General features: G+C 32.5%; 1 protein-coding gene across 2 annotated transcripts in view; it reads right to left on the bottom strand.

The window, feature by feature from the left end:
• The window catches only part of KLHL1 (kelch like family member 1), a 273,787-nt gene that overhangs the window by 172,801 nt on the left and 86,553 nt on the right, over nucleotides 1-14,433 (bottom strand). For both annotated transcript variants that reach the window (XM_006913780.1, XM_006913779.1), the window contains one exon: nucleotides 3,397-3,533. In XM_006913780.1, the coding sequence (XP_006913842.1) occupies nucleotides 3,397-3,533 (137 nt within the window). The remainder of the gene's footprint in view (nucleotides 1-3,396; nucleotides 3,534-14,433) is intronic.

The following is a 14,433-nucleotide window of genomic DNA, read 5'->3' on the forward strand; positions in this document are numbered from 1 at the left end:
GAAAGAAAGAAAGAAAGAAAGAAAGAAAGAAAGAAAGAAAGAAAGAAAGAAAGAAAGAAAGAAAGAAAGAAAGAAAGAAAGAAAGAAAACAAAAAACAAAAAACAAACTCTCAATATTTGCTTTAGTTTCTATTAAAATTTTACCCGGCTCCTGATCCCATTTTTTCTCATTTTAATTTGCTGGAGTAGAAGGAAAGTGGGGTTATTAGAAAGTTGCCTCCCATAGCTTACCATGTATAAGTTTTTACTATGTGAAATTCTTTAAAGGATGAATCTTCTTCAAATCAAAGATTATTAAACTCTATAACTATTGATGCTATGTCAGTCAAAAATTTATTCTAATCTAATACTTTACGCACTGCTTCTTTTTCTTTTTTTAAATTTAATTATTAGTTTCAAGTAGACAGTACATTTGTAGACATTTATATAGTTTATGAAACTGATTGCTCTTTCTCTCCTCTGGCTCTCCACCTAGCCATTATGTTAATGCTGACTGCATTCCCTATGCCATGCTCCCCATTGCTTCTTTTTCTTAATTTCTAAGTTAATGAAATAAATTAGCTACATATGGTTTATTAAATCTTACAGACTTTCTAGATCTCATAAAAATTTTTCTTTTGAAATCATTTGAAAGTACCCTTATCCATCTCTATTGAACACACAGCTAATATTTATTTAACTAATAATTCTTGACACAGTTGATCCTCCTTAGTTGTGTCAAAGCCTCTCAAGCCTCAAAATTAAAAAAAAAAAATTTCAAATGGCCGATCCTCTACGTATCTTACTGAGCATTCATTTTCACCCTTTTCTGTGATGCATTTATTTTTAGTCCTCTACAAAGAAAAGTCTTAGAGATCAGCCGGCAAGATAGATAAGTAGATACATATACAGACACCTCCTATTCATCCCTTTCTATACCATTGCTCACTTGATCTCTTCTATTGTTATAATTTGTGACCTAGTATGTAGCAAAAGACAGGTACATATTTTATGCTATGCCTAAAATTCCCCCACTATTGGCTTGTAAATTATTTCTTCATCTCGTGTATATCTATAAACTAACAATTGGATATTTATCAACCACTAGGAAGATATGGGTATCAAAGCAAAGGCCAAAGTGTCAGTGCCAACTGAAAGGCAACTTTGTATCCTGCCTGCCCTCTGCAAAGCAGAGCCAGATCTGGGTCAGTATATTCAGCAGGGAGCTTTGAAACACCTTCCAACTTTGTCCTGCACGATGATGAGTGTCTTTTGACCTAGTTTTGCACATGAGAAATGCAAGGTTGTCAGGCTAGGAGGCTGTAAGTGTTGGATCTATGCCTTTCTGTTGCTAGAAGGATTCCTAAACTGTAAGTGTCAGGATTTGTTTCTTTCCAAGAAATAATATGGTTATGTTTGCTATCTCTTTCCTGGGAGGCTGTGATCCTTTACTATTATTTTAGATTGTATGCAAATTGAAATTGACTAAGATGGTTTTGCTGCTCCCTCAGCTTGATTCCAATTTAGACAGGCTTCTTCTTGACACAAGGCCTTTGACCTACCTTTTCTTAGAGGTTTTACCTAGGAAAACTTGTACTTGTAATTTATTTCTCTATCCCTTTGAGAAGTGAATCATTTTAAAAGCTTTTTGTCAGTTTTACAACCAAGAGTGTTTTTCTCAAGGACTAGGAAGCCATCCCTTTGAAACGCCAACATCAAGGGAGACAGCACCCTTATCTCGGCTTTGGGAGAGGCTAGGAGCACAATTTGAGTGGGTACCTTGCTCCAAGTTATAAAACTGAACTCTATCACTAAGATAGGAGAAAGTTTACTTTTCCTTTAGGCAAAGCCAATTAGTAAACACAAATGGCCTGCCTTCTCTCTCACTACAGCACTTAAAAGTCCTTCCGCGCTCCCTGTTTCAGCAGAATTAAGTAAAGACTGAGTTCTGACCTCTCTCCCCTGTTTCAACAGCCTTGAATGAACACTGGCTTACCTGTTTAATATTGTCCAGGGCAGTTTTGTGTTGACAAAATGTAATTTTAAGATTACCAAAGCTGGAAAATGTCTTTCTATCACATTGCTGCTTTGAGGTTCAGCACATTGAATGTGTGCATTTTCCTTTTCAAAGAGGCTTCATTCACTGAGTTAAGTGTTATATTAATGTGAGCAAACTCCTCTCTATGATAAGCCAAATCTTTAAAGAGGATAGATTCCCACTAGTTCTATAGCCTTTTGTTTCTAGAGGCTAATCTTTACAAGAGCATATCTTATTTCCCTGTGACCAGAAATTCTGCAAAAACACAGTTTTTTAAACTAGGGCCCTGCTGCTTGGATAATCAGGCTCTAGCCTACCTTTATTTCCTTATTGTATACCATGATCAAGAGTTCAGGTGAAATGAACCACATGCCATTCCTAAAAAATATTCATTCATATTATCTGCTTTTGCTACTAACACACGATTTTATTATGTCTCCTTTTATCTCACAAATCTTGAAAAGTTATTAAAATGCTTTAAATGAATGTGAACCCTGATAATGCTCTGAACAACAGGCTTTAGGCCTTTTAACCCCCTCTTAACATTTCACATTACATCATATTTCTTCCCTCGTCTAACTCTTTTCTCCATTTGAACCGTGAGCTTCTGGAGGGCAAAAACATGTCTTATTCATTAATTTATTCTCCAGAGATAGAGCTAATACTTGCACATTAAACAACATTCAACACGTTTATTAATATAGCAAAACTAATTGAATGCACTAAACATAATAGGGTGCAAAGGTCAATAGAAGATGTCGATATAGAGGATCAGAAACAAATAGCTTTAAAACCTAGTCATTTTCACAATTATAAATATTTTTGTTCTCTCAACTTAGTTTATAGAGTTCACATTAAATGTTCTGTGAAGGCTTTAACATTAAAATAACACATTGCGAGGAAAAAAGTTATTTGAATCCATCATTTGCAAAATGAAAGAAAATTAGAATCTATTTCTTTTCCTAATGCTATAACTATGAACATAAACAAATTCTAATTTGATCATTAATAACATTTCTGCTCCTATCATAAGCTCATTCATCTACTTTTATTTTTATAAGCCAATTTAAATTCTTTGTGGAAGGAATTAGGGGTGTGTGTGTGTGTGTGTGTGTGTGTGTGTATACATATATTATATATAATTAGGTATATTATATATAATTAGGTATGTATATATTATATACACACACACAAACACTACACACACATACATATATATATTTGCGATTCCAGTAACAAATGAAAAAGTAGTCTGATTTTTCTGTTAGTCTTTCAGTTGGAAAAGACACCAGCTGTGTTTTTCTTTAAGCTTTAAAACCTATATTAAAATTTTATAATTCACAAGACATCAATGTGAAGCTATAATTGTTTTACTGTACCTGTATATGCAAATTGAACAAGATCCCAGAGGGCATTGGGGTCTATGCCTTCCATCTTAATCTCCTCTTGCTTGGCTTCACAAACATCACTTGTAAACATGGCAGCAAAATAGTCCGAGACTGAGCTCAGAACAAGCCTGAAAGAGTCAAAGAATCTAATTTAGGTCATGAATGTAAAGCATAAAAATGTTAAGTGGCAATAATGCAGTGTAGAGGAATCTATGTATCAGTCATCTATCTATCTATCTATCTATCTATCTATCTATCTATCTATCTATCTATCTATCTATCTATCTATCTAATCTACCTATCTATATCTATCATCCATCTATCTATTTAAACATCTATGTATCTATGTATCTACCTATCACCTATCTATTAATCTATTTATTGCTTTATGGATGTACTTTTAAAAACTGATTTGGGAAATTCTGCTCCAACCTCTGGTCATAGAGCATTCTCCTACATTTTCTTCTATCATTTTTAATACATTTCTCCTTTAACATTCAATTCTTCTATCTTTTAAAATAGGAATCCAATTCTATTTCTCTCTACATAGTCACCCACTTTTCACCACACTATCCACTAAAGAATTTGATTTGCCCCAGTGAATCTGAAGGTGTACTGATCTGTCTCTGAGATTTCTATTCTTTTTTTGCTTATTTGCCTGGTCTTTTGCCAATATAATATTTTATAAGTATGATAAATATATAAATATATATATATATATAATTAAATACTGTGAATCTAAATATGTTTTTATATCCAATGAGGCACATTCTCCTTCTTTTATTTTGTTTAACTAGTAGTAGAATTTTATTCTTCATATAAAATTTAAATAAGTGTTAAATTCCTCAAATAAATCAAATAAAATTTTAATTAAAAACGAACCGAATTTCTGACTTTATTTGAGAATGTTTACTATATTTATCATATAAAGTTATCAATACAAAAGTATAAAATATCTCTCCATGTATTTAGGATATTTTGTCTAATTATTTTTATTTAAATTTTAAAGTTTTTCTTAAAATTATCTTGTGTATTCTTGGTTAATTATTATATACTTTACGGTTTGTTAGCATTGTGTACAGTAACTTTTTAAAAAAAATTAGTTTTTTTATAGTTTTTTATTGGTTTAGAATTTATTAGTTGAAAGTTCCATAAATTCATGTTTCATATAACACATTTACTGAATTATCTTACTAGGTCTTTTGATTTTGATATTTTTTCCTCTATGTAGATGATTATGTCATCTGCAAATAATCTCCTTTTACCTGTTCCTGTTCATTCTCAATAAATCTTTTTCTTTTGTTTTCTTAAAACCTCATTCAGGACCTCCAGTGTTGTGTTAAACGGTAGCTGTATCAAGGAAGAGGCTTTGTGTTTTTTTTCCTGTCATAAAAGGAACACTTTTAAAGATTCTCCTTTTAGTAGGATGTTTGTTGACTTTATTGAGTCAGGAAAACTTCTTTTGTTTCTAGCTTTGCTAAATACTTTTATAATATATGGGTGTTAAAATTCTTAAAAGGCCTCTTTTTTTCTGAATCTAAATTATCTTTAGGATTTTTCTATTTATAGACATAAGGGAAATTAACCTATAATTTTCTTTTCTTCTATTTAGTTATCTGTATCTTGAATCAAGATTATACAAACCTCATAAAATAAGCTGGCAGCTTCAACTCTTTAATTTTGTATAATAACTTATAGAAGGAAGCAATTAATTTTTCTTTTAAGATGTTCTAGAATTTATCTGAAAAACATCTTGGTTTGGCTATTTTGGGAAAAGATGACATTTTAATCTCATTTCAATTATTGAATAAGCCACAAGACTTATTTATGCGCTCTATTTCTTCATCAACTTTTGCATTTTACATTTTTAAAGAATTTACCCATTTTATTTAGGTTCTAAAATTTATTAATGTATATTGTTTATACTGGGTTTAGTTCTTTCTACGAATTTATATTTCTTTTTTTATTTGTTCCATTTGTTTTTGGGATGGGGGTAATCTTTTGTTGTCTTTTGTTTTATCTTATTCATTAACACTTTAAGTATATCTTTTTCCATGTTTATGTGTGCATGATTTTTTTAAGTGGTTCTCCTGAGTAGGGACGAGAATTGTTTTCTCTGTAAAAAGCCAGATATTAAGTATTTGAAACATTGAGAGTCATGCGTATAGTTTCACATAGTTTCTTTAAATTTTTTTTTAATTGATAAAAAATACAAAAGTGAATTTTAGCTTATGAGTCATACAAAACAAGATGCATGCCATATTTGGCCCCTGTATAGAAGTTTACTGACTCTGTCTAGATGTTACAATATTGATCTTTAACAACATCGTAGCATCAAATATAATTATACTCTATGAATATTGTAAGAAACTTACAATATCATAATTCTGCTTACCCCCTCTTGCTCAGTCAAGATAATTTTTAAAGAGTATATATGCAAAAGTAAAAATTTATTTTACATTTATCCTTTACTTTTTCTGAGGCTCTTTATTTCTGAAGAAATGGGCTTCAATATGGAAACAATATCCTTCAATCAAAGACATTTCTTTAGCATTTCTTGTAGTGCAGGCCTGATGACAATAAATTCTCTTAGCTTTTATTTATATGAAAATGTCTTTATTTTGCTGCATTGAAAATATCATATAAAATTTATTTCACTTGATATAGAATTCCAGATTGAGAGAATTGCTGTTTTCCTTTGGGACTAGAAAAATAATATTCTATTATGACCTAGAATCCGTTGTTTCCAACAGAAAATCAGATTTCCTTTTATAATTATTTTTCTTGATTTACTATGTCACTATCTCTAATGGTTTTTATTTTTTTCTCTTTATCTTAGTATTTTAGCAGTTTAACTTTGATATTTCTAGTTGCGGTTACTTAATATTTACTCTGCTTATGATTTTCTGAGCTTCCTAGAGCAGTGGATGAATATTTTTGATCAAGTTTAGAAAACATCTGCAAATAGTTTCTAATTTTTTCACCCAATTCATTTTCAAATTCTTTCTAGGATTTCAATTACATATATGTTTCAATAATTAAGAGTGTGTCACAGATTGTTAAGTCTCAGCTCATTTTTCTCTTAAACTTTCTTTTACTCTTTATTATACTATAGATCATTTCTAGTGACTTGAATTTTTCCAAATCTCTCCTGATAGTCTCATTTTCTTATTCATTATATTCATCTTTTTTCTATATATATTTTAAATTGCATTCATAGTTGTTTTACTGCCCTTTACTGATTATTTTAACACCTGGATCATCTCTAGGTTAATTTTAATTGACTGATTTTACTCTTGATAATGAATTATATTCTCCTGCTTTTCCCATGTATTATAGATTTCAGATGCATAATGGATATTGTGCCCCCTCCTCCCAAAAAAAGTTGAGACTAAAAAGGGAACATCACTCTAGTTTTTAATTATTTAACAGCTTTTTAATAGCTTTAAGGAAAAAATATTTCATTTTTTTCCTGGTGATTTTTGTTGTTTAAATAAGAAGGAAGATTTTTCATGAACTTTAATATCCTAAGTGGAAATATAAATTTAAGAAACATTGAGTAAAACACTTAACAATATATCATGATTCTAAAAAAACAGAGAACTTAAAAAAGAAGTGCACTGTACTTAAGAGATGTGTTTTTCACAGTTGTTTGAATTAAAAATTCTGAAATTCTTTCTATTTAGAGTAGAATAGAGGAAATTAGTACATTCTTGAGGATTATCAAGAAAAGGTTACTCACTGATGGAAAATAGAGTTACAAATACAGATAGGGAGAAGACTAAAATAAAAGCTATGATGTCAGATTGAAATCAGAGGTATCAGTGTAAAATTATAGTTCCTAATATTAAACAAATGGAAATACTTAATTTTCGTGTACGTGTATAAGAGTGTACATGTGCGTACACTAAGGGCTCCTTGCTAAAAGAACAGAAATATCCATTATTAAATAAGTAAGAAAATGCTTAAAAAGTGATGGGGATATATCAAAAGAACTAAATATGGTGCTTAAATTTGTAAACTAAGCAACTTGACAGGAAACTCTGGATGTACTTTTCTTTCTAAGAACATTGTAAGGTAAAGGAGAGGAAGAAAGGTTAATACAGGGCACTGTAATCTAAAAGTTTTTGATTTGTGATTCAAGTCAGGAAATTTTTTTCTATATTATTTATTTTGCAATTATTTCTGCTATATATTTTATTTCTGTATAATATAAGTCAAGAGTATGGTGAAAATTAACTTTCACTAAGAGAGATAGTCCTTTTAACTAAAAAAATCCTTCAACATATACTTTATGCATTTAAGAAGTACTTTATATGAGCGATTATTTTAATTATTCTATTAATATTAATGCCTATGGTGATAACATGTTAAAAATATTTGAAATTATCAGTTTGTGACACATTTCATTGGGCAGTTAGTAACTAAACTGTCAATTCTCAAAGAATAACCAAATAATTGAGGCACAGATATCTTAAAATATTTATTATATACCAATTAAAAAAATCAGTTTTATCATAGGAACTAAATATATCATTGTATGATGTGAAAACAAATTGTAATAAACCCGAGGGAGATATATCTTTTCTAGAACATAAGAAGTATATTGACATAAAATTAACAATTTTGATCTTACACATATAAAGTCTTGATTTGCAACAGGGCCCCATCCATATAGAGATAAATATTATGAGAACTATAGAATTCAACGTTAAATAATTACATGAAATCTTCTCAATCACTATAACATACAGAACACTGCTAACTCAAAAAGAGAAGTGTAGAAAAGTTTATGCTGCATTTGGATTTAGTGACATGTAAAATTTGCATTAGATTTTAGAAGAGGGATGTAATGAATAGCACAAAGTAATATCTTTACATATGTGCATAATCACTTCTATTAATGCAAGGGAAGCAGGAGTAAAAAATACACATATAAGTGGATACATGCAGTCACTCTGGAAAATCTCTTTTTGAGGACACCACAAGTGTATTTCCTTTGAAATCTATTAAACTTTTCTAAGTCCACTCCAATTTATCGTGGTGTTTGATGTTGCTGACCTCCCACACCATCTTTAAATCCCTTTTTAGCTAACTCAGTACAGATGTCCTTATCTCAGCTTACTTCTGATTCACTGGCTTCCCGTCTTTTTCTTACTCCTTGACCTTTTCATTACTCCAGGTTTTCAATCAGGCTTTTAAAAGTTTGCCTTAACACTCACTGATTCAGAATTATTCTTGTGCATGGCCTTAATGAATACTGGAATGGTAGTTTTATATCTAGCCTTGTCTCTGGAATGCCTGTAGAAACTTCTCACCAGATATCCCAGTAGTATGTCGGTATGCCCTAAACTAAATGAAAGCCTTTCCTGTGAGGTTTTCTTTCATTTTTGCTTCCCTGATTCTAATTGATGCACCACCAATATATTGAACTTTCATAGTAGATATTATAAAATCATTGTTTATGTCTCCTTCTCCTTTATTGCCTATATCATAAGACTCAAAATCCATCTTTTCTTTTGTATTGGACTTTGTGGCTGCCCCGTCCAGAGCTCCTTTATGTGACACAACTATGTACCCAGCACCGCTGGCATTAGCACCTAACTGCTCTCAGCTACTCCTTCTCCAGAAACACACTTGGCCAAACAGGAGCTACCTCCCTGGGAATTTATGTGGTCCTGCTCCTCTCATCTCATCCGTCAACCTCCCCAACCTTCCCTCTCTCCACCCGCAACTGGGCCCAGTGGCAATGACTAATAGAACCTGGATATAACGTACTGTCCCTTTTCCTTAGGGCAGGACTAACTCTGCGGCAAGTCATACTCCAGAGATTTTTGGGAGTTAAAGATGAAGCAAGGTTCCAACTGAGACAACATCCTTTATCTGCTCTTTCTTCTGCCGTATCTTGCTTCTTTTCTTCTGAGGACACTCCTTAAATAAACCATGCACCACTGAATTCCAGTCTCAATTTCTACTTCCAGGGAACTTGACTCATGCCCTTGTTCTTCAAAATATTTCTCAGTTCATCTTTTTCTCAATATTTGTGTAGTCCTCATTTCATGCCTGCATTAACTCTAAGAGTTTCCTAGACCATAATTTCTGTGGTGCTCATTTTTTTGTGCATTTTCTAAAGCTACACCATTTTTCAGAGCTGTCTTTGTAAATTATGATAGGCAGACTGTTACAATTGTTAATGCATTACTTCTATTGCTAGACTGCCTGAGTTGGAATTCTATTTTCACCACTTATTAAATGTATAACTTGGGTGAATGTCTTAATTTCTCCATTTCTCAATTTTCTATTGTGTAAGAAAAAGAGTAGAGAAAAATAGGTATGTTCTTTCTTTTCAGAACAAAATGGGTTAGTATATGCAAAGCTCTTCAAACAAGGCCTGGCACAAAATCAACACAGTGAATGTTAACTAGCATTATTATTATTATTGACAATTATATTACTCCTCTCTTCAAGAATCTACATGAGCTTCTAATTATACTCATCATTTCAAATCCAGACTTCTCTCCTGGTTTTCAGGGTATATTATAATCACTTTTGTCCTACTTTTGAGACTTAATTTTGCAGTATTTTCTAATAACTACTCTCCACTTTCACGAATCCAATACCTCATAATTTGAACATAAATTATTTATTTAAGAATTTTTCCATATTATTCTCACTATCTAAAATAGCATATCTGTTCTTTTTCATTAGACTGACCTCAAACAGAATTTCTCTGAAAAACTATCATAATACTTAGTTGAGTGTCTAATATACCAACATATTACAGTATTAGATTATTCTGAATTTGACTATATATTTATCTTTACAGTATGTTTTAAACTTTCATATGTTTTTGTTACTAATTAAACTCTTCATTTCAGCTTAAAGAACACCTTTCAGCATTCCTTGTATGGCAGGTCTATGGCGATGTACTCTCTCAGCTCATGATCCTTGTTGCCTTGTATTAGAGTCTATACATTTAAGGAAGTACGTGCCTCTTCCAGTCTTTACAGATTAGCTTGCACAGTCAAAGGCCTTCACTAATCAGCCCATCCAGAGACACTGAGAGGGCCAGCGGTGGTGTCTGAAGGCAGGCGTCCTGCTGGAGCCTTTGCATGGGCAGGTCTGCTGTCTAGTCAGCAGGTGTCAGGACTAGCACTTAAATATACAAGGACCAACCTAGTGCCTGAGTCTGCAGAGGTGGGCCTGGAACCTGGGTCACTAGGGTGGGCTTGGCACTTGAGTCTGAGGTGATTGGCCTGAGACCTCGGTCTGTGTGTGTGTGGACACGGATCCTAGGTCAACAAAGGCCAACCAGGCAATCGGGATAATTGGCATCTGGGTCCACAGGGCCTCATTTTGTACTGGGGTTCTCTGGGAGCCTGATTTCATGGGAGCCAGACTGGAGGGTTGTGCTATTGTGTCTGGCTTGGTGTTAGGCTCAGCCTGGAGCTTGGGGTCTCCGGAGTTAACCTGAGAGCTTTGGTACCCTGAAGGGTCTGCTGAGGCTGGTTTGGTTCTGGGACAAGCACAGATCCTAGATTCATGGGAGCCAGTCTCGAGTCTAGATCTGCAGGGGCCATCCTGGCACTGGGTGGATGGGGAAGGAGTAGGGGAGCGGGGCACAGGAGCTGGCCTGGTGCTGGGGTGGATCAAAAGCCAGGATCTGTGGTAGTTGGCTTGGCTGAGCCAGCCAAGAGCCTGGGTTCGTGGGAGGCCACCTGTCTCCAGGGTTTGAAGGACCCGATTGGGAACCTGGGGGCACAGGAGCCTCCCTGGGTCATGAAAGCAGGTCAACTCTGGAACATACTGGAAGCCTGGGTTCACAAGCCATGGGTAGCCTGGAGCTGTGGGTTGCTTGGGACCACTAAAGCCTTTTTTTATTTCTGAAGTTGGTACAGAACTGTTATAAACTATCAAGATGATTGAATATCTAGGTGGATGTTACATTGAATAAAACAGAAGAAATGAGTTATTCCTCTATCATCAAAAATTATCTATGTAAGTGAACTTTCCATTGGTACAGAGAAACAGTACTACCCCTGAATATTAATATCTAAATTACTTATGAAAGTTATTTCTTTTTACTGAACTTAATATGTTTTAAATATTTCTAAATACATCATCTCAACTGTCACTTTTAGCCTCAACTATTTTCATGATACTAGTGCTCGGTAAAGACATAAAAATAATAAATACATTCTTGAAATAGCTACGTTCACTATTAAACATGGACAAAAATGAAAACAGAATAAGATGCTTCATGAAATGCCCAGTGTTTTGGTCTATAGATCATGATCCTTTTGGTCACCATCACGTACATCTTTTCATTTTTACTTAAGTTTTTATTTGATCATGAATTATTACATGCTCATATTAAAGAGTTCAAAGAATATATACATTTGAACTTTTTAAAAAATATATGTTAATCCTTCCCTTATCCTGTGTACAAGCCTTACTCCTCAGGAATAAGCTTTGTTCACTGTATCTTGTATATCCTTCAACGCTGTTTCTATGTACATAAAATTATAAATAACATTATTTTCAACTCCAAAGATGTTGGCTATTTAAGATTTTCTTATTTATTTCTGTCTAATGTACTTATTCTTAATCATGGCTAAAGGTGGAAAAAATTTTCACAAGTTAAATCACATTTCATTATATACCTGTACAGTATAACAGAGTAGGCCCTAAAAATTACTTAATTCTCTTACCACTGAAAATGTAATAGTCCAGTTATCAATATTGATCTGTCAGTGTAATTTTCAGCATCTGACATCCCTAATAACAGGTTGCCCATTTATCAAAAAATCCTCTATGTTTAGTATTCAGGGATTTACATGTTTTGGTTCACTTGTCACCTGGGCCATTTATGAGAAGTCTATATTTATTTTAGAATTTCTCTAGGACCTAAAGCACAGACAAATTCAGAATTTTGATTATTTTTTCATGCTAAAAATATATTAATGTGTCATCTCAAGTATTATTAGCCATTCAGAGCTAACCTACTTAAAAATATCTCTTGCAATAACCTAAGTTATTTATATAAACATGGGATTTCATAAATACACTGGTAGTTGTGACCTACATCACATATATATACAATAACTGGCATACAAACAAAGGCTTTTATGGAGAACCCATTTATGGTCATAATTTGTCAAATAGAAATTTAATTGAAAGTTTTAAATGATGAGATAATCAATATGAAATTAAATATACATGGTCTTTATGAATAAATATTTAGTGAATACTCATATTTGCTTGCTATGTCTTTCCTGAAAGAACAATAGATCTTAATGCATATTATTTCCTTTTTATTATTTGAAGTTATTGTCATAGTCCCACATTTTCCAATGGTAATGAATGCAACCTCATATATATTTTACCCAGCGATGATACATAGTTGTGCTAATTAAAATATAGCAGAAAAACTGAAAAATCCATTTGTTTGTTACCATTACTAAGATGATTATTTTATTAAAGCAAAGAGCTAATTTTTCATTAATTACAATCAATTCATTGTGCAAAAGGATAAGTAAGGAGGTTCAATACACCCACAATTACTGAAAAGAAACTGAAGAGTGATTGTCTTTTTCATGTGCCCTATAAACATTTTTCCACATATTTGTTAATATATGTTTAACTTAGCATCATAGGTATGTAAATTAATTGTAAAATAGATTGTACAAAAGTTTTAAAGCATGATTTAAAGAAAATATAAATACTTATTGAATTAATTTAGCAATTAGTCTTAGATAAAAATTTTTCCTATTTCAGTTAAAGAAATTGTAGATGAATGACAATAATATATTTAATGTGATATCTGCTAAATATGTAAAATATTTAAATGTTCAAAATAATATGTATAAAATTAATACAATGCTCAAATGTTTTAGAGTAATCTAAACCAAGAAGCAATTTCAATTTTTTGGCATCCGGATTATTAAAAACAACTTGCATAATTAAATAAATTATTTAGAAAGTAATATTAACAATCTAGATAAAATTAAAGAAAACAATGTAGAATACAATTAATATGGGAGAATTGCTCAATATATTAAAAATGCTTCAAGTGAAAAATATTAAATTACTACCAATGCAAGGCTATAAAATAAGATTCTATAAATTAAATGACTCACTGCTTTCTTTAAAAAAATTAGCTTTTGATGTGTTAATACATTTTTGAGTTAATTGAGTCCTACTTAAACAAATACATATGTAATTATTTAACTAATTTTTAAATTAAATAAAGTAAATTTAGTTACGCTCTCAAATTAAGAATATTTTTTACAATAGAACTTTTATCTAGATGCTATTTCGATGATAGCTTTAGAATAATTTTTATATTTGCCATACATATTACAACACCGGATGTTTCAATATAATGACTATTTGATTTTTAAGGTTTTTTGCAGCAAACGAAGTAAAGGGAAGAAATGGCATTAAGCCCAGAGACACAGGTGAGCTAGGGCTTAAAGACCTGGTTCCCCGATGACCTCTAGAGGATAGGTTATATAGGGAAAAATCATTAGTCATGGTAGCTTAGGGAGTTGGAGTTGTGGGCTATATTGATTAGTCAGGGCTAAGGTAAGAGCCAGTCGATCATTGATTGCATCAGGTCCTGATGTCAATGATAGCCTCGCATTCTGCCTTCATGGATCAGAAGCTGAAACATAACTGAGGCAAAGTGTTACCTTTAGTTTGATTAAAACTCTGTTTCTGTAGTCTACAGACTGGAGGCTTTGTTCCTAAGACTGTTTGATGCTGACTAGGGTCTGATGTCTCAAGGGCTTCATGATTAAGGGACTGGACTTGCAGTGTGTGCAAAAGTGGAAGGGTAAGGAAAGAAAAGAAGCAAGTGAGTCATCATGCTATCAGACTAGACAAGACCAGTTTGAATCGAGGAGAAAGAAGAAAGAAAATGTCATTTTAAGGAAATGAAGTTTTTGCATGGTTACAATTCCCCTCTTTCGTTTGCTCTTTCTTCAGTCTTGAGGGAGAAGGGGCAACAACTGCTCTGGCTGTTTC

The sequence above is a fragment of the Pteropus alecto genome, unplaced genomic scaffold, assembly GCF_000325575.1.
Source record: "Pteropus alecto unplaced genomic scaffold, ASM32557v1 scaffold72, whole genome shotgun sequence".
Lineage (NCBI taxonomy): Eukaryota > Metazoa > Chordata > Mammalia > Chiroptera > Pteropodidae > Pteropus > Pteropus alecto.